The following is a 26,243-nucleotide window of genomic DNA, read 5'->3' on the forward strand; positions in this document are numbered from 1 at the left end:
AGCCCGAGGACGGAAGGCACAGGATGGGCCAGGGGTGTTGTCAAGGCCCGAAGCACATGCAGCTCCAGGAGAGAGGGGCACCCACGGGAGTGCGAGCTGGAGCAGCCCAGGCCCAGCGCGGGAACCACGGGACGGTGCGTCGTGGTGGCGGGAGCTGAGACGACAGCCCTGGGATTGCACTGATACGAGGGCACAGATACCTGGGGCCGGGGAGCAACGCGGAAGGAGCGACGGGGGACAGAAGGCAAATGCCTCGAGACTGCTCAGGGAAGAGGCTCAGCTGCCGGAAGGGGTGGGCCCGGCGGGCAGAGAGGGTGCACCCAGCTGTGTCGCCTCGGCAGCAGGTGGGGGAGGCCGCCGGGCAGGGCTGAGCCTGGTGGGCACCTCCCGCAGAGCCGAGCAGCTCCTGCGGGCACAGGGCCCAAGCGCACGCCCAGACATGGGCCGTGGAGGGGCTCGGCCTCGCCCCGGTGGCGCTTGCGCCCGAGCAGAGGACACAGACAACCCGCGTGGAGCGACGCTCGGAAAGCCACCGCCCGGCTCTTAGGACGGGCTGTTCCCCCCATGCTCCCGCCCTCCCCGCCGTCCAGCCCCGCCCGTGACCCCCCTCCCCACACCTCAGGGAGCAGCACTTCGCCGCCCAGGCCCCGAGGCTGGACACGAGGGCAGGTGCCCACTCGGCTGGGTCGAGCCGCCTGGCTGGGCTGGCGGATCTAAGCCCATGAGCGTGGGGTGAGCAGAGGCGGGGTTCTCTGACCAGCCCCGGTTTCTCCTTTCTAAAATCCGCAGCACCCCCAGTCCTCCCACCGTCCAGTCGCTCGGTCACCACGAACCCACCTGGAACCCTCCCCCCCTTGCCCCACCCCCATTGCCCTGGCCAGCCCTCTAAGGCAACACAGCCACCCCTGCCCTGTGCAGGGCCGCCCACCGGCTGCCCTCCTGCCTGTCCCGGAGCTGACGAGCAGGGAGGAGCCCATGCTCTTTGGTACGGCGACAGCTGCCGGCCCTGCCCAGCTGTAGCTGGGGGCTTTCGGGGGAGCACCTGCAGCTGGGGGCTTTCGGGGGAGCACCTGCAGCTGGTGGCACGGAGCGGCGACTGGGGGCTTGGCCCAGAGGCGCCAGGGCAGCGCAGCGCCAGCTCGTGGCAGCGGGGGGGCTGGGGTTTCCTGGAAACGAGAGGTGTGGCCCTTGGAAGCCAGGGGGACGGGCAGAGGCCGGGAGCGAGGCCACGGGCCCGGGCCCCGACTTCACGCCAGCTCCAGAGGCGGCCCTGGCACTCGGGTGAGGGCACACTTCTCCCCGGGGAGCGGGAGGAGCCGCGGAGCTGCAGGCCACGCGGGATTCCAGGCAGGCGGGGACCCCAGAGGTCGTGTGGCTGGAGCCGTTTGGGGCAGCTGTCCAGGGCCCAAAGGGCACAAGCACGGCCGGAAGCACCGAGGCCAGGAGGAGGGGCCTGAACCCCAGGACACGGCCCGGAAGCCGGGCCCGAAGCGAGGGCACGCGCAGCACCGACGTCCTCAACCACAGGCCACCGCGCGTGGGCGCGGAGCCCTGCGCCCTGCACTCGTGCCCGCGGCCTGCCCAGACGCTCCGGTGCAGACCCCTCCCACAGCCTGGACCAGGCCCACCCGTGCTCCAGAGTGACCCCCCGCCGGGCCCTCACCCGCTCCCCGCCTCGGGCCACGTGGCGAGCTGACCTGACTCACGGACCTCGTCCCCGTGGTCCCTCCCGAAGCGCCCATGCTCAGCGGCAAACGTGAGCCTTCCCACAGGCACGCACCGCCGCGCCCCAGACCCTGCGCCTGGCACGTGATGTCACGCGCTGGTCTCCGAGGGGACAGGTTGCAAGGGCACAGCTGCAGCAGGGCGCAGCCGCCAGCCACTTCGGCTGATGCCATCCCTGCAGCAGGCCGCCCTGCCTGGACGGATGTCGTGAGCTCGCGGCTGCCCAGGAGGCCTGCGCCAGCGCCGTCGCGCCCAGGCAGAGGCGGCCATACATCTGTCAGCCCAAGGGCCCGGCCTTTTCCGGCAGTGCCGGGATGGCGCCGACCCCGCCAGCCTGGCGCTTGGCGAACCCCAGCTCAGCAAGGAGCCCTAACCAGCTGGCCGCAGCTGGGCCCCTGCTCACAGCGAACCCACCCCTCCGAGCCCCCCCCACCTGCGAACGTTCCTCACGGCACCACCGCTGCCGCCTGAAGCCCCAGCAAAGCTTCTCACCGGTGCCGGCGACCCACTAAGGGCCGACTTGGACTCCGTTTCGGGGCATCTCATCAACCCGCTCACCGCGTCGGACGTGGTTGTGTGTGAAGGGGTGGCGCCAGCATGGTAACAAGGGCGGACGCTCGACTCGGTAAAGGGGACTCCGCGTGTGGGGTGGGCCGTCTGCCAACAACCCAAGGGTTCAAGGTCAAAGAGGGGCCCATGAACGACACCCGTCAGGAACTGGGGGCAGAGAACTGGCAGAGGGCAGGGCGTTTGCGTGTGCGGCTGGAGCAGTTTCCACACATGTGCATGGAGCGTCGGCGTGCACCTGCTGGATCAGCCAGGAATCTGTGTTTTTAACAAGCGTGCCAAATAGCTCTTCAACTCAAGTGCAAGGGCCGGCCTGGAGAGCGAAGCCTGTGGGGAGGAGGGAGTCGGGGCAGCCAGCACCCCACACCTGCCACTCCTCAGTGCTCTGGAGAGACCAGGCGCCCGGCGCGGCCGGAGCAGGGCGGGCCCTCGGCGGCTCCCGGTGCAGCGCTGCCTGAAGGAGGCCGGCCCTTCACGCCAGAGGCGGCGCTCTGTGGAGGAAGGTCAGGGCGGGGGTCAAGACCCGGCCCCCGCCCGCCTGGCCGCTCGTCAGCTATGTGGTGCTCGGAGCGCCGGGGTCCTTGCCTGCCAGCAGCGGGGTGACATCAGCCTGAGGCGCGTGGCAGGCTTAAACTCGAGACACGTGCTCATGGCCGCCTCGTTACCTCCCCACAGGCAAGACCCCGGTTCCGTCACTGCGTGTCCAGGTCGTGCGAGGATGGCCGGGTGGCTCTCTGGGGCTGGACAGGGCCGCGGTGGGGTCCTCAGGGCGTGGGCGCCAGCGCAGTGGGGCTTGAACCCCGGGCTCTGACGCGCTCCGGGTCAGCCACGGAGCTCCACGCCTCTGCACGGAGAGGCACACGGCAGGCGCAGTCGCAGGGCCGCTCCCGTCGCCACCGCCCCGAGCTGGGCTGCCCCCCCGACTCCCACCGCAGGGCCGCAGGGACCCAGAGGGTCTGGGGTCTCAAGACCAAAGGCCAGGCTCGTTGGCTCCTGAGAAAAATGCAAGTAAAAGGAGCCGTGACAAAACAAAACACCAGCCCCACCCCGGCCTGACGCTGGCTGCGTGCGCGTGCACGTGTGCACGGCTGACTGGGCGTCTGGCAGTCGGAAGGTGCCGGCATTTGCACGTGGCCACACGCCCTGTGGCCCTGCGCCCGCCCCGCGCCCCGCCATGCTCACAAGTAGGAGGGCCTGGCGGAGGTGGCCACGCCACCAGAGCACGCGACCCCGGTGCCCTGGCTCCATGGGCGCTCCCCGTGCACTGCCCCTCGCGGACCCCTCCCCAGCTCTGCACCCGGATGCCTGGGGGAGGTGGGCAGGGGTGGGCATCTACTGGCAGGCGCTGCCCCAGCCGTGTCACTGGGACTGAAACTCTCTGGGCTGCCCAGGCCTCCCCTCGGCCAGCCGGCAGCACCCAAAGGCGCAAGCCTGCTCAGGGCCCTGTCTCGGAGCCGCCCACACCTGCGTCTCCCTTGGCGCTGCGGCCTGAGCCCGGTGCCCCTTCCCCGGCAGCCGCCCCCTCAGAACCCACGGGGGCTCCGGCCCTGCAGCTCCAGTCCTCCCGCTGCCGTGGGCTCCTGAGTTCAGGCTGAGCTACCTCGGTGCAGCCTCAGGAGAGCCCAGTACTAGAAACGCTAAAGCGCCCCCGTGTCATGCTACGTGCCCGCTTCCCCACAAGGGCCGCCCCTTCGGGTCAGCAGCTCCGAGCCCGCCCAGCTCATCAGGCCGAGCCACGGCACTCCCAGACCGGGGTGGAGAGGGGAGCCTGTGCTCCCCAAGGCCCGTTGTCTGCGAATCGGCGGGAATCCTGTGAACGTAAACCAGTAACGACGCAAGGCTGCGACACCCCCTCGTCGGCACGGGGGCTGTCTGCGTCTGCTCAACAAGCCAGGCGGCCACGCTGAGCCACGGCTCTCTGCAGGCCTCGTGGGCGAAGAGCGAGCGAGTCCAGACCAGGCCCGGGCCGCGTCTCAAGAAACTCGTCCACGGGGCGAGCGATTTGCATGAAAAGCCCATTTTCACCATGGACGGGAACGCTCCATGGAGTCACCCCAGACCCCGAATCAGCCCGCTGAGCCGCGGGGGGGCTGCGAGTGTTGTCACGTGTCCACAGCGGGTGCGTGGCCGCTGTCATACACGTGCCTCTCTAAAGCCATCGCACTGAGAGGCGGCTCACTGGCACCGGCCTCACGGCCCCGGGCGCCCGCTCGCGCCTCACCGGAGCTGAGCTGATGCTCAGGCTCTCGCGGGCGCCGCGCCGCCCTGCACTTAGGAACGGGAGGCGGCACGCCCGGGGGCTCCTGAAAGCAGACCTCCAGGAAGGCCCCAAACGCAGGAGCCCCGGGGAAGGGCGCCTGTTTCCATGAGGAGATCTGAAACCAGAAGAGCGCAGTGCGGCGCTACTCGAGCGGCCGGGGTGCGCGTCCCCAGCAAGACCTCTCGCTTCGCGTGTCCAAGAACAACGGGGAAGGCGCTGCAGGCGCTGACTCGGGGCTCCGACCTCAAGGCAGGGAGCAGGCGGATTGGTGCGACAGAACACGTGACCGCAGCTACGACGTGATGCTGCGACGTCTAATAAAGTGGAGGGCAGCGTGGGGGGGCTTCTGCCGATTTAAAGACCCGAGGGCGCTGGGTGACCGAGGTGATGTGGAGGTGGGAGGCAGGTAGAAGAAAGCCTGCCGGGCAAGGAGAGCAGCGTGAGGCAGGTGGAGAGGTAAAACAGCGCATGAGAGGCCAGGGGAGCGGGGCGCAGGAAGGTCAGGGGGCCGAGGAGAGCTGACTCCGCGCTAAGAGGCCATGAGATGCTTGAGTCACCACCGCAGGGTGTGAAGTGGGTTTGGACCTGTGTTTCTGAAAGGTGGGTCTGGGGATCTGGGGGAACGAGGAGGGGGAGGCCGGCGAGGAAGCTGCCGGCCAGGCAGGAAGCAATAAGGGCTTGAACCAGGGCTGGGGCCGTGGCAGGAGCAGGCCGCGGGGACGCAGGGCCCGCTGAAAGCACAGTCACCGTGGGAAGTGCACGGGGCAGGGACAAGGCACCGGGCGACGGCAGGGCCCCAGGTGGAGGTCAGGAGAAGGAGCAGAGGCCCGCGTGGGGAGGGCCGGCTGGGGCGCCTGGTGAGGACGCCGTGTGGGGCAGGAGCCCAGCAGCAGGCCAAGGTGAAGACGGCTTCGTGGCACTGCGGGACGGGCGCCTCCTGCCCTAGGAGAAGTGTTTACATGGGCAGCTGGAGGGACACCAGCCTGGGGGTGGGCATCAGTGCTGCAGCGGGGAAGGAGGCACCGAGGAGGGGGTGCACCACGGATGCTGGGGGGCCACGGGGCAGAGGCCCTGAGAGTGCCTGATGCCGTCCACACTCAAAGACCAGGGAGACAAAAGCACCTTGGGGCTGGCTGCACCCAAAGAACTCCCCCACGTTTGCAAGTGTGGGTGAGGAGGCAGAGGGCGTGGGAGCAGGCATGCAGGGCTCTGGGGGGGGGCGGGGGGGAGCTTGCTGAGTTGGGGTGGGTTTGGGGTGGACGGGCAGGACCCAGTGCAGAGAGCCTGGAAAGGAAAGGAAGGGAAGCAAAGCAAATACAGAGAAAGAGCTCTTCTTGCCCTGGGAAAGGGCAATGGGCCGGGCGGGTGATGGGAGGAAAGATGAGCGGCCGCACCGCCACCCACGAGGACGTACCACGACACGCCCGTCCGAGTGGCTGAAATCCACAAAACCCCGTCAGCAGGTGCTGGCGAGGGCGTGCGCAGGCGCTCATCCGTGGTGGCTGAGGGCAGGATGGCGCTGCCATTTCGGAAGGCAGTTTGGTGGCTTCTCACAAAGCTGCACCCCTGCTGCCACGTGACCCGGCGGCCCCGCCCCGGTGTTTCCCTACAGGAGCTGGAAATGGCGTCCACGCCAGCCGGCAAACGCATGTGCGGCAGCCGCATCCGGGACTGCCAGGACGCGGAAGCAGCCGGGACGCTCTTCCACCAGGCATGGAGACGCAGCCTGTGCGTCCCCACGCGATGGAACATCCAGCAATCAAAGGCAACGCGCTCTAGAGCCTCGGAAAGACACGGAGCGTGAGTGCTCGGGGGCGTGAAGGAAGCCAGCCTGCAAACCTGCATGTGGTAGGATTCCAACTACAGGCCATTCTGAAAAAGGCAGAACTAGGCAGACAGTAAAATGGTGAGTGGTCACCTGGGGCTCAGGGGAGGGAGGAGGGAGGGTTTTTAGCAGTAAACGACTGACTGATACTGTCATGGGGAAAACAGTAACAGTTACGTGTGGACGGTGGAAGAGACTCCTGGTCTAGCTCCTGGCACGCAGTAGGCCTTCAAGTAATCTTGGTGGAGGGAGTGGAACAGAATGAAACAGAGCCTAATAGAAAATCCTGTGGGAAACTTCTTTAGTATCACTTCAGGTCCCCGTAATATTGAGTTTTTCAATAATTTCCATGCAAAACACAACCTTCAAGTCGACAAATATTTCATTAACATATAAATCGGTCCCTGGCACCGCCGTGGCTGCAGAATACGGAATGAACACCTTCTCTCAGGACATCCAGCGGGTGGAAGGAAGCCTGACGCTTCTAGGGAGAGCAGCACATCCGTGCCCCAAAACCTCGGCCATGCTTACCCCCCGAGGAAAACAAGTTCAACACTGGGAGAATTCAAGTTACGGTGCATCGGGACAAACGGCTCGTCACTCAAAGCTCGCCGTGTAAATGGCCCATCCGAGGTCCGTCAGGGTGTTTCTCTCAGGCAGAACATATTTCTTCATCATGCTAACGGCTATTACGCAAGATCACTGAGAACTGGCCGAGTTACCCCCAAAACGCATTCATTTAAAGTCAGAAAAATTTCCACGGCTGCTGCACACATCTGTGAAGGCTAAATCTGGCCTCGGCCCTCCTTCCCCAATGTCAGAGCTGGGTGCCAAGCCTGGGTGCTGCCGAGGGGCCTTCCCACCACAGTTCAAGAGCAAACACGAAGGAAAAGGAACTCTGGGGGAGAAAAACACCCACTTAGGCCTGCACCAACGCCATCTAAGAGTCTTCACACAATCGAACATTCCTCAAAGCAAAACAAAATCAAACCAAAGAACAGAAAGGAGGGTGGGCCCCCTGACTCACCAGCCTGTGCGTGAGGCGGATGGTGATGAGTGGGGCGCCCGCTAAGCTCGGGGAGAGCGCGGGCGGCGGCGACATCTCCAGGGAAATGAGGTAACTGGCCGCGGACATCAAGCAGCTTTTGTACTTCGCTGCCTCAGCAATCCTTGGAAGTAAATAGAAATGATTACAAAATGGAAGCGGGGGGTGGCTCTCATCTAGAACCTGGGCTGAGAATTCGACGTTAAACTTGAAATTCTGAGATAGAACCCTTCTGTGGGTGGGACGCTGACCTCTGCTTCTCGGGACCTGCTCTCTGAGGCTCGGTGCCCAAACCCCTCGAGGGCTTCCTTCTCAGGACCCTCACCCCGGGGTCGGTGCTGTTGCTAGGGACCTGCTCATCGAAGGCTGATGCCAGCTGCAGGGGAGGTGAGGCGAGCCACCACCGGGGAGCAAGAGCAGGCCTGGGCAGACCCCCGCCACGTGCCGCCTCTCCCGCCTGGGCCCCGTGGCCTCCGCGCTCGGCTCTCCTGGCACCGGCCAGGGCTGTGCTGGAACGCGGAGTTCCGGGACGCCATCCTGGCGAGGGCCAGCGGGGCTGGCCCAGCACATGTCCCCGCCCGCTCTGCGTGGCCTCCAGCACATTTCCCGAAAGGGCAGGCCTCCAGGAAGCACACGGGCTGTTCCTGGAACTGCAGCTATGACGTGTTGACAGGAACAGCTCCACGAAGATCTAACGGCCTCTCGTTCCTCCTTTAGAGCAAAGAGGCTGCCCGAGAACGCCGTCAAGAACACGGGGCTGCAGCCGGAGAGGCAGCAGGCCCTCGAGCCCCGGGAGATGTCGACGGAAACCCTGCAGAGCCCTCTCAGACACCGGCAGCTCGGAAGACTCCTTTGACCCAATAAATCTGATTATTCTCCCTGATGACTGTTTTGCAGGGAAATGTCCTTGGTCCAAACCAAAAGCCCGCAAGACACACATGGCGTGCATGCAGTGGTGGGATGCACGAAGGAAGTTCTAAAGAGAGCAGAAAGGCAGGCGAATATCACCCCACGTCAGTGATGGGCACAGAATGCTGCCCCCCAAAAGGACATGCCCACGTCCTTGCGCCTGGAGGCTGTGACTGGCCTTATTTGGAAAAAGGGTATTTGCAAATGCAGTCAAGGATCTCCAGATGAGATCGCCCTGGGTTACTGGGTGGGCCCTAAATCTGATGACAAGTGACCTTCCAGAGCTTGTGAGACAGATGAGGAAAAGAAAGAGGAGAGAAAGCCACAAGAAGACGGAGGTCGAGATGGCCATGATGTGGCCACAAGCCACCGGCCGCGGGGGCTCCAGAAGTTCATCGCCACAACGTGCACCCGGCCGGAGCGCCAGAGCAAGTGCTTCAGACCGAAAAGAAAGGACACGAGGCAGTGGTGGAGGTGGAAAGGCAGCCACAATTACAAAAGCCAGAACTACCGTCCTGCGTGTTTGCTACGTAACTTCACGCTTTACTTCCTAAGGTTCTAAAATGCATAAAAAGTAATGATAAAACTATAGTTTGGGACATTCAATGTATAAAGAGATAATCTGAAAGAAGGATGACAAAAAGGTGGGGGGACAAAGGTGGTATAGGAAGTGCTTGTGCATGCTGTTGAAGTTGAGCTGGTATCAAATCAAACATGACTGTTACAGGTTTAGGAAATTAAATTTAAGCCTCATGGTAACCACAAAGAAAAATCTGATCAATTAAAGATAGAAAGCAGGAATTAACAGGAGAATTGAGGGACGGAAAAGGTATGAGACTTACTAAGACCAAAGAGCAAATGGCAAAAGAATGTCCTGCATTATTGAACTTAATTTAAATGTAAATGGATAAAAAAAAATGCAGAGACTGACAGAATGAATAAGAAAGCACAACCAGACTATGTGGTATATACAAGAGACTCACCTTAAATTCAAAGACACAAGTAAATGCAATCAGGCAAGAAAAAGAAATAAAAGGCATCTAGATTGGAAAAAAAAGTAAAACTTTCATTATTTGCAGATGACATGATTCTATTTACAGCAAATCCTTGAAATCCATAACAGGGCTACAAGAGCTAATAAACAAATTCAGCAAAGTGGTGGGTTACAAGAACACCATGCAAAAACCAGTAGTCATGAACAATCTGAAGAGAAATCAAGAAAAAAAATCCATTTACAGCAGCAACTAAAAGAAACAAGTATCTAGGAATAAAATTTAACCAAGGATGTAAAGGACTTATACACAGAAAACTAGAAGACATTGCTAAAAGAAAGCAAAGAGACCTAAATAAATGAAAGGATAGTCCGAATTCATGAATTTGAAGACTAAGCTCATTAAGATGTCAACTCTACCCAAAGCAGTTTACAGATTCAACCCAATCCCCATCCAAATTCCATCGACCTTCTTCATAGAAATGGGAAAGCCCATCGTTAAGTTTATATGGAGGGTAAAGGTCCCCAAACGGCTACAGCCATCTTAAAGAGGAAGACTGTAGTTGGGGGACTCACACTTGCAAATATTAAAACTTACGGCAAAGCCACATAATCAAAATAGTATGGAACTGGCCCAAGGACATACATACAGACCAGAGGAATCAAATTAAGAGTTCTTATAAACCCCCAGATCTAGGACCAGATTGACTGCTGGCAAGGGTGCCGAGTCCACTCGACAGGGAAAGAACTGTTTCTTCAATAAACAGTGCTGAGAACTGGGTCTCCACACACACAAGAACAGAGGCAGACCCTCCCTCCCACCACATACGAAATTAACGTGAAGTGGATTAGAACCCTAAATGTAAGATCAAAAGCATGAAACACCTAGAAGAAAACAGGGAGACATCTTCAGGACCCTGTGGTAGGCAATGGTTTCTTAGACCTTACACCAGAAGCAAAAGCAACAGAAGAGAAAACAGATCTACAGAAGTTCTTCAAAATAAAACCTTTGTGTGTCAAAAGACTTCGTCACAAAAGTAAAAAGGCAACCTTCAGAATGGCGAATATACTTGGAAACACATGACTGATAAGGGTTTAATAACCAGAATATACAAAGAAATCCTTCCAACTCCATAGCAAAAAAGACAAATTTAAAAATGAATGAAAGACTCAAATAGACATTTCTCCAAAGAAGCTACACAATGGCCAAAAAGCCATCTTACCTTTTCCCACTCACTAGAATGGCTGCTATTTAAAAAGTGGAAAATAACAAGTGTTGAAAAGGACATGGGGAAACAGGAACACTCATTTATTGTTGAAGAAATGTAAAATGGTGCAGCCACTGTGGAAAACAGCCCAGCAGTTCCTCAGAAAGTTAAGTATAGAATTACCATACGACCTGGCAATCCCACTTCTAGGTACAAAGGAAGTAAGAGCAGGGACTCAACAGGTGTTTGAGCATTAGTCACGCTTGCCAAAAGGGGGAAGCAACCCGAGTGTCCAGCCACGGAGGAAGGGGTGAGCACAGCGCGGTCCTCGCAAACAGTGGACTAGGGTTCAGCCATAAGAAGGACTGAAGTTCTGATCCGTGTGACAACGTGGTGAGCCCTGAAGACATTATACTGAGTAACAAGCCAGACACGAAAGGACAGATACTGCTGGGGTCACAGAGTCAGAAACTAGGTTACAGTTGCAGGGGTCCAGGGTTGGGGGTGAGAATGGAGTGTTGGTGCTTAATGGGTATAGAGTTTCTTTTGGGATGATGGAAACATTTTAGTAACAGATGATGGTGAGAGGGGCACAAATTGTGAATGCAGCTGACACCACTGAATTCTATATTTGAATGTGGCTAAAATGGGAAATTTTACTTTGTATGTATGTTACCACAGTAAAAACCTTTAAAGAAGACACACAAACAGTGAACCCTAAAATATGGTATGGACTACAGTTAACAGAATGATAATAATAATATTGTTCCATCAATTCTAACTAAGGCAAAATGTGACTAACAGGGAAAACGCGTGTGTGCAACAGGCCTGCCTGGGTTTCTGCAGCACTTTCTGGAAAGAGGCTGCCTGGCTCTCCCAAGGTCTCAGGACCCAAACCCGTGCGAGCTGGACGCTCCGGAGCCAGCCATGCCCTGGACCGGGAGGGGCCTGCCGAGAAGGGCGCCAGCACGGAGCGCGGACGGAGCTGTGCTCGGGGCCCCTGGTCCAGCCGGCCTGAAGCCAGCCCTGCCCAGGCTCGCGTCGGCCCCAGAGCCCGCTGACTTGCGCTGGCTTCTCCCCTCAGTCCAGGACAGCTCCGAGGACGTGGACATACGGGAGCAGAGGCTGAGGGTCCCGGCTCACACCATCAGTTCCAGTGGCCTGTGTGCCCCCTGGCACAGCTCCTTCCCTCCTCTCCGCCCACGGGCTTGCTCAGCGCAGGCTCGTGCCTCTGAGTCTTCTACAAAGGGCTGTGGTGTTCCCGCGCTCTCGTCGTGGAGCCGCGGGCTTGGGATGGCACATGCTCTGCTGCAGCGTGTGTGGCTGTGACGCGGGCGTGGTGCACGGTGACTGGTCCCCAGCAGACAGGTGCAGCCCCACCCCACCCCAGGCCGTGGGCCCCGGGAGACCCACCTGGTGGCGGCTGGCTGGATGTCGTTCAGGTAGCAGTGCATGGAGTGGTAGAGCAGGCCCACGACGGACGTCCAAGCTGGGGGGAAGCACAGCCAGGCACCCGTCAGCTCCGCGGGGGATGAGCCCCACCCACGCCCTGCACCCAGCACCCAGGGCAGCCCCTCCAGGAGGACAGCCCCTGAGCACGCAGAGGCAGGCCTCCCTGGGGAGTGGAGCAGAGCCAGCCTCCGGGGACGGCTGCGTCCCCACCCTTCCCCGGAGCCTGGCACAGTCGAGGTGGGCGAGAGTGCCAGGGACCCCAAGGCTGGGGGACGGGAGCTGGCACAGACGCCGCCACATGCTGCACAGCTGGGCCCGCCCTGCCCTGACCCACAGGTGGAGCCTGGGAAGGCCCCATGGCCTCGGCCAGGAGGCCACGACCTCAACCCACGCAGCCCCCAGCAGGGGAGGGAAGACCTGGAGGGGTCACCTGGCAGGGGCCGAGGGGCATCATTGCGGCGCGGGCAGCAGAGCCACTGGCGTCCCCTCAGGGTCACCCTGCTTGAGGCAGCCTGAGCAGAGGACGGGGTGGCCAATCTGCAGGTGTCTGGCAGGACATGAGGGCCAGAGTCCCCCGTAGAGTGGGGGTCAAGTGCAGGTGGTTGGGCCGTGAGCACGGCCTGCGCTGCCCTCCAGGGCCTGAGGCTGCCCCGAGGCCACGGCCTGGCTGCCCTGATGCACCGCGCACTCACCTGGGCCGCGGAGGGCCTCCCGGGGGACCTCGACATAGCTGTGGCCTTGGGCCGGGAAGCGGTACCGCGAGGCGTTCAGCGCCGTGGGGAGGAGCCTGGCCACCGAGAACTCTGCAGGAGGCGGGGGCAGGTCAGCGGCACAGCGGGGCGCCCAGAACCCCACCTGCTTCTTTCTGTTAACAGGACGAGCTCCCTGGGCCTGAGTACCTTTGGGAAGTGACAACGGCCAGAACCAAGGGCCAGGGGGGAGGGGGAGCGGGTGCCCCGCATTCCAGCGCTCTAACGGGGCCTCCCACCCCGGAGCCGTGATGTCCTGCAGGAGCCCCCTCCCAGCGCTGGCCCCCGGACAGGAAGAGGACGCCTGACACGGAAGCGCTTCCCTGCCCCGGGCAGGTGTCTTCAGAGACACAGTGCCACCAAAGCCATGGACACGGATGAGTCCAGCCTGTGCCTGCAGCGCGGCTCGCCGAGAAAGGGGCGGCGGTACCACCTGGAGGGGGAGCCCCCAGAGCAGGGGTGGCAGCTGCACCCAGGACCACCGCCAGCCCCGTACGGACTCCAGGACACTGGCTCTCACACGCTCAGGATAGGTGCCACATCACCCTAAGGCCCTGTACCCACACCCAGGTACCCACGGGTGGCTGTGCAGGTGCCACGCTGCAGCCCAGCCAGGGGAGTGCATGACAGGCCAGCAGGCCACCTGCCCGCCCACCTACCCCCCACCTGTCCCCCCTGCCCCCCCACCTACCTTCCCCCCACCTCCCTGCCCACCTTCCCCCCCACACCTGCCTTCCCCACCTGCCCCCACCTGCCACCCAACTGCCCCACACCTGCTCTCCACACCTGCCCTCACCCACCTGCCCTCACCCACCTGCCCTCACCCACCTGCCCTCACCCACCTGCCGCAGTAGAGGAGCCGGCGATGGAGACCTGGGGCCGGCCGGCATGCAGGTTGTGCGCGATGTGCCCCATGACAGCGTCGACGGTCTTGACCAGGCCCAGCACGACAGCCTCGTCCTGGAGCCACGACAAGCAGGAAGCGGTGAAAATGCAGCGAGCTCCGCAACTGCCCTGGGCAGGGGCCTCGGCACTTCCCACCCGCTCCGCCTCGCCCCTCCAGGGCGCATCAGGACCTGGCTCGTCCTCATAAGACCCCACAGGGTCGGGGAGCAGTTGGGGACCACGGGCCACACGACTGGGCCGGGCCGGCCACAGCTCCGGGGCTGCCGTGCTCAGACGAGGGGGCCAAGCTCCCTGGAGTACGTGGAGAACCCCGGCCCGGAGCGCAGCAGTGTGGCTGGGGGCTGACTCGTGGGTTCCAAGCCAGCCAAAGACGGAGCAGATTCACGAGTGCTTGTATTCACAGCAGAGCATTCAGAAAAAGCAAGTTTAGAATGATCCAGAAAACCCATGGACCAGGGGTCCCTGCTGGTTGTTCTCGGGGGAGTCCAGGCTGTAGCTCTGTATGCAGAGCTCCCTGCACTCCAGAATGCCGAGGGCTGTGCTTTTTTTTTTTAAAAAAAGAACTTGTTTCTAGTTAGAAATGTATCAATATTAAGCCCATACCCTGTTTGTCTCCCTTTGCCAAACTGTTCAAATAAAAAGTTCATCAAACGTAAACCCTAGTGCAGGGATTCTTAACAAAGGGCCCATGAGCTTGAATTGAAATTCAAAAAACACATTATGCTGGGAAGCACATGTGGCTCTCACAGCTGGGCACCCGCCTACCACAAGGGAGGTCCTGGGATCGGTTCCCAGTGCCTCCTGAAGACAACAAGCAAGGCTGAGCTGATGGGACAGGCTGGTGAAGCAAGCTGATGCAACAAGATGAGGCAGTGAGTTGGCGCAGTGAGGAGACACAACAAGGAAACACAATGAGAGACACAACAAGCAGGGAGGAGAGGTGGCCTCCGACATGGGAGGTCCTGAGTTCAGTTCCCGGTACCTCCTAAAAAAAGAAAATGAGCAGACGCTGAGTGCAGTAAAGAGACACAGCAAGCACAAACAATGGGGGTGGAGGGAGAAGAAATAAAACAAATTGAAAAAGAAAAATCTTTAGGAAAAAAACCTTTCTTGTGGGGCATGGTGGTACCGGTGTGTGTATTTTTTAAGTAATACACAGCATAGCGTGGACTCAGTAAGGGGTCTGTGGAACAAAAAAGGTTAAGGACCCTGTCCTTGCGCAATCTCGGCTATCGCGAGAGAACGAGATGGGCTTTATATTTTCAAATCCTCAGTGTCCGAGAGGCTTGGCGAGAATCGGGGCTTTGCTCTCACTCTGCTGCGCTGGCGGGTAAATCCTCCTCGCCCCTCTCCGGCCCCGCACGGCGCCCCCGGGAGCTGCGTCAGGTGGCCAGAGCCAGCACCCCCGCTCACCAGGGGATCAGGCGCCTCTGACCCCACCAGGCTCTGTACGAGTAAGAAGCACCGTGCGAAGTCACGGAGATTCAGGGTCTATTTGTCGCTTCAGTATAACCTAGCTTATCCAGACTAATAGGGTTTTACAGGTGAATATTTAATATCATTGGAAAATGTTCTTGACATGATTAAGGAAAAACAGATTAAACCAGATTTATAGCACGTTTGCAAAACATCTGTGTGTCTGAGTGGATTGAAAAATGGAGAAGAGATACACGTAAGAGATTTCCAATTTTTATCTCTCAGTCTTAGGATTTCAGATGATTTTTATGTTACATATTTTATGTGTATTTTCTAACTTCTCTACGCTATATATAAGTAAAATAAATTAAAGTTATTTTTTAAAATGAAACAAAAATTACTCCATTTTCCTATTTATTTGGAGAAATCATTTAAGAAAAAAATTATTTTTTTGATTCATATAATTATGAAGTATATATTGCTACATGTTCTACTTCTTTTTCATTTCATCTGGTGGCCTTTAAACACTGAATACAGTTTTTTTTACCATTCAAGGATGATGTGATAGAAACAATACATGATCTAAAATGACAAACAAACCTCAACCAAATATGCATTCCTCACCAAAAAATCAGCGTTGCCCTGTGAGCAGCCGAGGACAGGGCTTGTCCCTGAGGCCCTCGTAATTCCTGAGCCGTAGAGAAGACAAGCCATTTTGAATCAGCCAGGAAAAACGAGCTCTAAAAGCCCAGCCTGGGGCTTGAGATGCCTCATTCCTTGAAGAAGTGTTCATCTGCCACATGGTCCACTTGCAGGAAGGCAGGTGGTTCCCAAGGCACGTAGGGTCTGGAGATCAAGTGTTCTTGTCCCTTACCTCTGACACAGCGTTCCAACTAGGCAGGTGAAGGACCTGTCCCACGTTTCTCAAGAAGGTCTAAACACAGACAAAATGACACCACTTAGCATACACCATTAAGCCGAGAAATCTAAGACTTTCAGTGGTCACTACATCTCCCAAGACGCCTCTGCCAAGCACCAGCTCAGTTTTTCATACAGTCACGAGCAAAAATAGCTCAAGTGTAGCAGGATATATTTTACAAAGCCCTCGAATAGACGTTCTCCTGTGTGCTCCCTCTGGCAGCCTTGCAGTCGGGGCAGGCAACCAGGTGTCAGACAAGCTCTGCTCAGGTACGCAGGTAGGCCCTCAGGAAGTGACTGCTGCCTGTGTGGGTGGGTGGATGGGTGGATGGGTGGATGGAGGGATGGATGGGTGGATGGGTGGATGGATGGATGGATGGTGGATGGATGGATGGTGGGTGGGTGGATGGATGGATGGATGGATGGTGGATGGGTGGGTGGATGGATGGATGGATGGTGGATGGGTGGATGGGTGGGTGGATGGGTGGGTGGGTAGATGGTGGATTGGTGGATGGATGGATGGATGGATGGGTGGATGGATGGGTGGATGGGTGGATGGAGGGATGGATGGGTGGATGGGTGGATGGGTGGATGGATGGTGGATGGATGAGTGGATGGATGGGTGGGTGGGTGGGTGGATGGATCATGCCTGCCGAATCTGGGGTGGGAAACACAGCTGGTGCTAAACCGTGTGTGTGATTTGCTCTGACCTGCCATAAAGTGGGAGGCACTGGGTCCCTTGGCCACCTCAGCCTTAAAATCATGTTTAGTTTGGCCACAAAGTCTAAACATTTGAAATGAGTTTCCAGCATTTTCAAATTGGGAGATTTAAAATAAAAACATGTGGATTTCCTGCTTCTTTGGGGGAAAAAATAGAATTGTGGATGCCTCCCAGCCCACATTCCCACATGGCCACAAATGACGGAAGCTGAAGAGCAGCCGCCTCCCGGCCCAGGCACATGTTCCCAGCTCGCCCCTGTCCCCACCACTCTCTATTGCCTTATGCCTGGCCTGCCTCCCTGCTCTCACTACTCCCAGAGGCTCGTAACCACTTGTCTCCCACTATAAACACCAGAATGCAGCCAAGAGCCTGACCTGGGTCTCCCACAGTCCACCACCAGCGCTCTCCCTCTCACTCTGACACCGAACTTTAGAGAAAACCTCCGCAGAACTGCTCACTCCTCATCTGTTATTCACTCGATAAGTATTTATCAGGCCCCTAAAGGGTAAGGCCTTCGTGTCAACGATGAAGGAAACAGTCGCGTTCCTGCCCTCGGGGCTTGCGGTCCAGGGGGTAGAGTTGGAAACCTGCACCAGGATCGGTAGATTCCGCTGTGACGGCTTTGCCTGCTGCACATTTTCTGTCCCAAAAGCTCAAATCAGCCACTGTAGCATGAGAGCAGCTGTAGAAAATACGTCAGTGAAAGGGTACGACTGTGTCCCAACAAAACCTTCCTTACGAAAACAGGCCTGAGGGCTGTAGTCTGCTGACTCTTGACCCAGAGCAGAGCTGTCTAACAGAAGTACATGGACCACATTTGACCTTTTAAATTTTCTAGTAGCCACGGGAAGGATGCTGAAACAGGTAAAACTAATTCTATGTTCTATTTAACCCAATAGAGCTGAAACTATCATTTCAACACATAACCAATAACAAAGTTACTACATACGTCATTCTTTTTTGTAGTTTTTGAAATGAAGCGCGTGCGTGTGCCTGGCAATTACGGCACATTTCAACCTGGACCAGCCACAATCCAAGTGCTCAAGAGCCGCCTAAGGTGAATGGCGACGTAACTGGCCAGCACTGGAGAGGACCCCTTGTCATTTTCCTGCCCACCTGTCTCTCGTTGGTAGTGAAAAGTCAGGACATTGTGGAAGATGGAATAATGGATGCCAACACTGATTTCCCCGGTATTTTCCCGCTGAATCAGCCGCAGAGATCAGGGGGGCTCGGGGTAAATCTGTGCAATCCTCCTCAGGACACCGGGGTCAGGCGCTTCGGCACAGGTGCACATCGGAGGCTCCCAGGGAGGGCCGCAGGCTGGATCTGCCCACAGCTGCCTTCCATTTGGCCTGCACATCTATTGTTTTTTAAATTTTAGTTACTAGCCCCCCTTTTTTTTTTTAAGATTTATTTTTTAAAATTTTTATTTATTTCTCTCCCCTTCCCCCCCCCCCATTGTCTGCTCTCTGTGTCCATTTGCTGTGTGTTTTGTGTCCGTTTGTATTTTTGTCAGCAGCATTGGGAATCTGTGTCTCTTTTTGTTGCGTCATCTTGCTGCATCAGCTCTCCGTGTGTGCGGCGCCATTCCTGGACAGGTTGCATTTTTTTTCACGTGGGGCAGTTCCCCTTACGGGCCACACTCCTTGCGCGTGGGGCTCCCCTATGCAGGGGACACCCCTGTGTGGCACAGCACTCCTTGCGCGCATCAGCACTGTGCCTGGGCCAGCTTACCATACGGTCAGGAGGCCCAGGGTTTGAACCCTGGACCTCCCATGTGGTAGGTGGATGCCTGATCAGTTGAGCCAAATCTGCTTCCCACCAGCCCACTTTTAAAAGCTGGGAGATTTGCCATTTTAAAAACTGAAGTTTGGGGCTTCCCTTGAAAATTCAGAAGAGGTCACCCTACAGGTTAAAATCCATGGAGCCAAGCAGCTAGCAGCTGCACCCTGTGGATGAGCTGGATGCCTTCCGTGGGACCACAGCCGTGGTGCTTCTCTCTTGCCTTACGGCAGGACTTCTTCCTCCACTGACTTTACCAGTCTTGGGTCTGCAGGCCTGGTGCAGCCACGTTTAGTTGAGATGGAGAGAGCAGCAGGGAGAGAGGAAGGCTCTGAGCTCTGAAAAGGTGTTTCCTACATAGATCTGTGTTCCAATACAGAAACCTGGTGCAGGCTACAAAATGCCTCTGCACCTTTCAACATCTCTCAGGATACGGGACCCCATCCCCTCTCACGGCCTGGCTTGGCAGAGAGCAGACGATCCTTGGCCGTGCGTTGCCTGCAGGCCTGCCTGGCTTGGCACTGATTCTTCCTTTGTTTCCCCCATTTCATTCCTGCCAACCACACTGCCAATTTTTCCTGGTGGCTGCTGCCAGCCTCCACGGCCTGCTTCCCATTATGCACAGCTTGCAGTATTGATGGTTTTCATTTGTGAAATTGTACGTCTAACTGCTGCCACTACAGCATTGCGTGCAAAACAGATCCTTCTGATTACCGATGAATAAGAAGGGAGCCAGGCGAGGGTTGAGTGGAGGGCCCTCGCTCACGCTCGCGGGCCTGTGGTCCAGACCCCACGGGGGCAGGACGGGCCTCCGGAAGATTCTGAGTGGCCCCAGGGCCTGTTGAAGGAGGACAAGCCCAGGCTGCGCTCTCCTGAGAGGAGGGACGTGGCAGGTGTCCGGCACCCAGCCCAGCGCCCGGAACACAGGAGGAGCTGGACAAAGGTGCTCAGTAACGCGTCAGGGGCCGCTCTCGAGTGCGGTGGGGGCGAGGACACGCCAGTTTCCTGGGTGATCACACGAGCCGCCCACGAGCGGCCGTTCAGCAAACACGCCTGGAGCGTCACTCGGGCGTCCCCTCCTCCACGTCCTGGAAACGTCCTGGAAACGCAGAAGGACGACGCCCCTGAGCACAGCCGCCCTCAGAGGGAAGTGACGGCGCCAACTCTGGGCGGTGACTGAGTGCCAACTGCATACTAGGTGCTGCCTGTCGCGGTGACCCCCGCGGCGCTCAGGCGACAGTAAGAGGAAGTGCTGATATTCATTAGGCACTTACTGCATACCAGGCACGGCCCCACGGGCTCACCACACGTCCCTACAGCGCAGGCGCACAGCGAGCGATCAGATGGCGCAAACACTTCCGGTTTCCCCCAGCACCCGCAGCCCCCTTCCCTGTGAGGACCCGGATGTACTCAGAGCCTGGCGGCCTCGGACCACCGAGAGCTCGCTCTGATTGGCCTGAGCCACCCGCCAACCCTGCGCCCTTGACCAGTGATTGGTCCCGGCGGTCATGTGACCCAGCTCTGACCAATGAGGTGTGAGCGGTACCTGCGCGGTGCCCGGGGAAAGATTTCCGCCCTGAGGAAAGGAGGGCGAGGCCCCGAGCCTTCCCCTCGCTCCTCAGCCTCCCGCTCGCTCCTCAGCCTCCCGCTCGCTCCTCAGCCTCCCTGGGACGCGGGCGCCGGTGCGGGTCCTGCCCGGCGTCTGTAGCAGGAAGCCGGGGCCGGCGCTGGTGGCCCGAGCTCCGCAGCGGGGGCGCCGCCTCCGCCCGGCCGTGCGGGCGCTCCAGCGCGGGGGCCGCGGGCCGCGCTCCTCACAGCGGAGAGCCTCGCGGCGGAGAGCTGGGGGCGCTCACAGCGGGCAGCCGAGCCCAGGAATCCGGGGACACGCGGCCGGGGCTGGCGGAGCGGGGGGGGTCCCGGGTCTTTACCCCAGCCCCTCAGCCCCTGGGCGTCCGCCCTTCCCGGGAGCTTCTGGCCTCCGGTCGTCGCCGCCTCCCGGCCCTGGGCCTCCTCGGAGCATGAGGCGCCCTCGGTGCCTCGAGCTGCCCTGCCGTGCGTGTGAGCGAAGGGGTCAGTCCGAGAAGGCTCCCGCTCACCCGTCTCGCCTGCACCCCAAGGCCAGCGACCCCCACTTCAGGACATCTTGGGTCCCTGAGCGCATGGGTTGCCTCTGCTCCCTTGGGTCTGCCTTTAGCAAAGAAAACAGTTAAGACCCGTAAATTCTTTTAAAATGCTCGCCTGTGCTAGCTCCATGTTCTGGGCCCTTGGGAACACGCTTCATCATGGCAGTAATCCAGTGAGGAGGGTCCTTTTATTAACTCCTCCATGTCACAGATGAGCCAGGCGAGGCAGGGGGACTTTAGGTAACGTGACCCACTGCCCACAGCCACTAGCTGCAGATGGTAGTTCAAACCCTTCCAGCTCCTCTCGCCATGCTCAACCCTCACGCTGTACTTTCCAATTGTGCCGATCGCAAAAGCCCCTTCTTGCCAGCAGACAAGGTTCCTAGGGCTGCAATGGAAGCAAATAATCCACAGATCCCTGACTCCACCTCTGCTTCAACCTAGAAAGCATTAGGTTGAGAGAGAAAGGAGAGCATCTCGACTTTGAAGACATGCATGCCACCTTCAGTAAGGACTTCAGATGACTTTGGGGCTCTCCACGGGAGTACAAGTCACTGCACTGGGTCACAGTGATCAGACCGTGGCCCACGGCCCCGTGGTGAGGTCCACTGAAGACTCAACTCCATCTTCTCCCTGCAAAGTCCAGTGTCTACAGGGGTGGGGGGTGGGGACATGGGAGTGAACCTTAGGTGCCGTCCAAAGGGGGCACCACTGAGCTGAGTGGAGCTGGCCACACCGGGCAAAATCCAGATTTTTATGTGAAAGTGCAATTTTTTGGAACCCTGTTCAGCTCAAACAAAATCCATCCACAGGCTATAGTCTGGCTGTTTGCCCTCTGACCTGCAAGGCCAAGGAACAGAATCACTTTACCTCAGTGAGATTCAGTGCTGTTTCCTCTGAGAGAGATTTATCGGGTAAGCTGAGGGATATATTCTGAAGGTAACTCAGGACAATTGCAGGGCTCTGGAAGTTTTTCCCCTCTTCTGTCAGGTTGGTTATGATGGGATGGTAGGCATCTGTAGGCATCTAAAAAGAAATCAGGGACCTGAGTTCCTGCCCAGGACTAAAGCCGAGACAGTCTCCCGAAGCTCCACGGGTCTGACGCTCCTATCCTATGAAAATGACGCTCACAGCACCTGCCCTGTAGCAGGCACTTTTGCAAGTCCCTTCCATATATTAACATCCTCATAACCACCTCACGAAACGCGTACCCATTTGACAGAAGCCAAAATCAAGCAGAGAGAGGCTGACGCTAGAACAAGTGGTACAACTGGGGTTTGAACCTACGCGGACAGTTTCAAGAGGCTGTGTGCTCCCTGACCCATTAAAGATCCCAAGTAGGAAAAGCTCTCTGATTATGAGTACTAATTCCAGGGGAGGGCGTTTTCTACACAAATAGACCCTTTCCTCCAAAATCGGGCAATAGGGCACAAAGAGAAGCGGAGCGTCCTGGCCACCTCCCCCAGGAAACCGCCGCAGTGCCCCCTGCTCCCCAGCAGTCTCGGCGCCCGAGGCGGCAGGGGGCCGAGGGTGCCCTCCTCAGTCACGCTTAGCTCAGGAATGCGTGGAACGGGGCTCCCCGTTGATTACTGCTCCTCGTAGTTCATGACGACACAGGCGCGGGATCGAAGGGCTGCCACCTCCCTTGACAAACGTCCTACCAAAAGGCATGCATGGAGGGACCAGAGGAAGAGCGTCTTCTCACCACGGTGTCTACTGTGGGCGTCCTGAAGAGATTGGGTGGTGTCGAAGGTAATAAAACTTGCTTTCCTGGAAAAAAATGATAATGCTTAATTAAGGACAAAGACAGTGTCTCCTCTTGTCATTCAGAGGAAGATCAGTGTTGATTCAGCACCTCCCAGCATCAGGGACAGTGAGGTGACCTGAGGAGCCTTCAAGTGGGACTTTTCCTGGCAAGATAAAGGACCCATCAGTCAATCTAATGGGCGATTGCGTGTCCTTTCCCAGCTCAAATTATCTTTCTGTTTATTTCCTAAATTGCCTTTGAGCATCCTTCATGCTAGTCATAATATAAAAGGTGATTTTATACACAGAAGCGGCTGGTGGGCCTCCGTCTGTGCTTCTCCCCAGGCGTGCTCTACGTCCTCCCCTGCCCTGGCAGAGCTTGTGGCCTCTGACGTGTCTAGCCTGCTTCAGGGAAGTGCAGGATGCGCCCTCCCCAGGACGCAGAGGAGTCCCCTGGAAGGGCGGGGGCGAGGGTGACCTGCACGCGGCTCAGCTGCAGAGCCCCCGCCCTGAAGAGGGACAGGGGCGCCACCTCCCCGAGCCCAAGGGGCCTTAGGATGAGGGTTTGCTGGGACAGCTGTGAGGAGGGGACAGAGGCGCCTCTTTCCAGTTACTAGCTCCAGGCAGGCAGGCTTGTTTGACGACTGCAGGAACACACAGGTGGCACCTTGGTCTCAGGGTGACAGTCCTTAAGACCTGGGCAAGATCATGCAGAAGATTGTGTCATTTTTTTCTTCTGAACACAACGTGTTTTGTCCTCACATCAGTTCCGTGAAAGGAACGAGTCCCGTCCTGATCCGTGAAGCTGGAGGCCGGAGGGCTCCGCGCTGCCTGGACACGTGCTGTGTTGGCTGCACCATCTGCCCCTTCTGAGGGGAGCCCCCATTGTCCTCGGGGGCCTCGAGGTAGTCAGGGTGCTCCAGGGAAACAGAATCAGCAAGGGATGCCCGTCGATAGTAAGAGATTTATCAGAGTCTAGTCCAGGCTCCGCAGGCAGGCCGCAACCAGGGGCTCCAATGAAAGTCCAAAGAAGGTTTTTGATGAGTTCTGGGAGATGCTGGCTGTCCAAAGACGAGCTGGGAAATTCTCTCTCAATGCCGGAATCACTTCCCCTTTTAAGGGATTCAACTGATTGGGTTAAGCGTCACTCACTGCTGGTGGCAATCTCCCTGACTGACATAACTGTAACCACCTATTTATGATTTACTCCTGCAGTAAAGTCAATGGTGATTGAAGTCCATAAATGCCCTTCGATTACAGTTAGCCCAGTGCCTGCTTGACCAAACACCTGGCACGGTTACCTGGCCGAGTTGACACAAGAGCCCGACCGTCACAGCCCTCCCCTCTCCTCTTGGTATATTGGGTGGGGCTGACCCCATAGCAGTTTCTGGGGTGGTCACTTGGCCCCGGGCTAAGCCAATCAGCACAGGACAAGCAGCAGGCACGCACGGAGCTCTGCCTGACGCTGGCACAGCGGTGGGTCCTCCGTCCTGGGGACCAGGTGTGCTAACGAGGGCCTGGGGACGAGGTCGACAGGACACGCCTCACCTCCTGTGCTCCCTGTGCGTCACCCCCGCTGGAGCAGAGGGGAAGGGGAGATGCCTGCGGGGCCCCCTCGGGAGCAGGCCCCAGCCCCGGTGCCCGGCCACGCCCCCCACTGACCCATGGCCGCCTTGAAGTACATCTCGATCTCCTCAGGGGTCAGGGCCCGCTCCCAGAAGATGAACTCGTCAAAGGCCCCGCTCTCGTAGCGCTGGCTCTGGTCCTGCTCAGGCCCCACCACGAGGCTGGCGCTGGGGTCCCCGTAGGCGTGAGCCACTTTCCCGCTCGGGTCGGACGTGCTCAGGGTCCCGTTGACGTAGACCTTCAGCCCCTCCCTGGAGTTCCACGTGAACAGGACATGAGTCCAGTAGGGGCCTGGAAGAGAGAGAGGGTGAGCCGAGCGCCCCGCTGGGCGCCAGGGGGTGGGCCCCTCCCCCTAACGGGGTCGCCGGCTGCCATCAGAAGGTCTCTGTGCGCTGGGCCCCACCCCACAGCTTCCAAAAGCAGTTCAAGGTGAGTCCCAGACCTTTCAACGCAAGAGTCGCCAGTTCAGATGCCTCGGAGCGAAATATCTGGCCCTGGCAAGGCCCAGACCCCAGCGAAGCAGACGGGAAGCCAGTTACCAAAAAGCAGCACGGCCCCCCTGCCTGCGCACCGCCGTCGCAGGCTGGGAGAAGGCAAACGCTGTAGCTGCCTCCCCGGGCGGTATGCTCTTTGCTGGCCGTGGCACAGTGAAGGGCGGTGCCCCATCCAAAGGGGTAGCTCTCGCTAGGCCCGCACAGTGCTACCCTGGGAGATACATGGCTCATCTGTTTCCAAGAGAAGCTGGAGAGTCTTGATTTTTAAATGAAATCCTAACGAATAGCTATACCTAACACAAAACCATCAAAACCCCTGCCGAGGCTCCCACCATGCCGGTCGGGGGCGCCTACGTGAAGACCTGCCAAGCCCGGGCCGCTGGTAGCCCACGGGTGCCTGGCCCAGGACCCTCCAGCAGCACGCTTTGCGCCTGCTCCTTCCGGCCCGAGGACCGTGCTCAGCCCTGAGAGACGCACTCACAGGCTCACACGCCACCTGCGCTGGCAAGGGCCCGCTGCGTGTCCAAGCGCTCGTGTCAAGACTTCGTCCTGGAAGCCCCTGCCGGGGGGATGGGGCAGCCCTGTGGAGGACACGCTGTCCCCGGCAGCTGGTCGCTTCCAGCCACCCCGCAGTGACGTCAGGGGTTCCTGCTCAGGAGCTTGCGGCTTTCTAAGAACCTGAGTCTCTGGAGAGCACTTGAGTCCAAAGTACTCTGCCCTTGGGCTCGAGAGCAAGAATTGCTCATCCCTCCAACGTGCCTGTGAAGAGCCCTGGCCAGGCCCGGACCTCTAGGGTTCTCCCGTGTCCCTGGGTGGGTAAGCAGCCAGCTGACTTCACTTTAGAGCCTGCTCACGGAGCCGGGCCCACCAGCCCCAGGAGCAGGGAGAGAAGGTGAAGACCCTGGTCCCAGCTGGAGGAGGCGGCCAGCCGGGCCGCATGCAGGGCCGCAAAATGGATTCTGGCCTTGGGACCAAGGCCTCTCTGCTGCACGTCAGCGGAGTTTCCTGCTCCACAGGAGCGGAGGCCACGCTGGCACTGACCCTCGGCACCAGAGCAGGCTGGCGCACCCGGCACCCACACTTCAGGCTCTGTATCCCCCCACGGAACCCTCACGGCGGCCCTCTGACATAGTGCACTATTACCATCGTGAGTGAGGAAACGGGGGCAGAGAGGCTAAACGATGTGCCCACGTTTGCGCAGCCAGCATGCACAGGGGGAGTGGAACTTGGGGTGTTTGGTGCCAGAGCCACAGGCCCTGACAGCTCAGCCGTGCTGCCTCCTTAAACGGAGCAGAAACTAGATCTGCGTCGGGCGCCACGTTCTCCTGAGGAGGGCGCCTGGCCTTCCTCTGTCCCCTGCACTTTCATCTTCCAGGTCTCCCTCTCCAGCCAGCGCTGGGCCCACCTCCCTGATGCCCTGAGACACCCCGAGGCCCCGCCGGCCTCCCCAGCCTCCACGGCTCCCACCCTGACCTGCACCAGCCACCGCCAGCTTCCGCCCACACCTGGCACCTCGGGCCCAGTAGCCCGGTCATGCAATGCCAGAGAACGGAAACTGCCCAGCGGGGCCTGCTGCTCGCCTCGGCGCCCTCCAGCCAGCTCGGCCATGCTCGTGTCTTCCCGCCCGGCCCCACGGCTGCCTGGCCCCACGGCCGCCTGCTCCGCCAGGCTTCCCCTCCTCTCCCCCGTGCCTGCCTGCCTTCCCGTGAAACCGCGGCCTCTCTTTTCCAACAGCCATTTCCAGTTTCCAGCAACTTCAAGCCTCTACCAGTAAAAGAAG

General features: G+C 58.8%; 1 protein-coding gene across 1 annotated transcript in view; it reads right to left on the bottom strand.

Moving 5' to 3' along the window:
* ADGRD1 (adhesion G protein-coupled receptor D1) overlaps nucleotides 1-26,243 on the bottom strand; it is a 123,939-nt gene that overhangs the window by 73,130 nt on the left and 24,566 nt on the right. Inside the window, 8 exon segments of the mRNA XM_058281207.1 lie at nucleotides 7,405-7,546; nucleotides 11,944-12,019; nucleotides 12,675-12,785; nucleotides 13,574-13,691; nucleotides 15,928-15,987; nucleotides 21,468-21,623; nucleotides 22,303-22,367; nucleotides 24,006-24,260. Of these exon segments, the coding sequence (XP_058137190.1) occupies nucleotides 7,405-7,546; nucleotides 11,944-12,019; nucleotides 12,675-12,785; nucleotides 13,574-13,691; nucleotides 15,928-15,987; nucleotides 21,468-21,623; nucleotides 22,303-22,367; nucleotides 24,006-24,260 (983 nt within the window).

This window comes from Dasypus novemcinctus, chromosome 19 (genome assembly GCF_030445035.2).
Source record: "Dasypus novemcinctus isolate mDasNov1 chromosome 19, mDasNov1.1.hap2, whole genome shotgun sequence".
NCBI classification, from domain to species: Eukaryota; Metazoa; Chordata; class Mammalia; order Cingulata; family Dasypodidae; genus Dasypus; species Dasypus novemcinctus.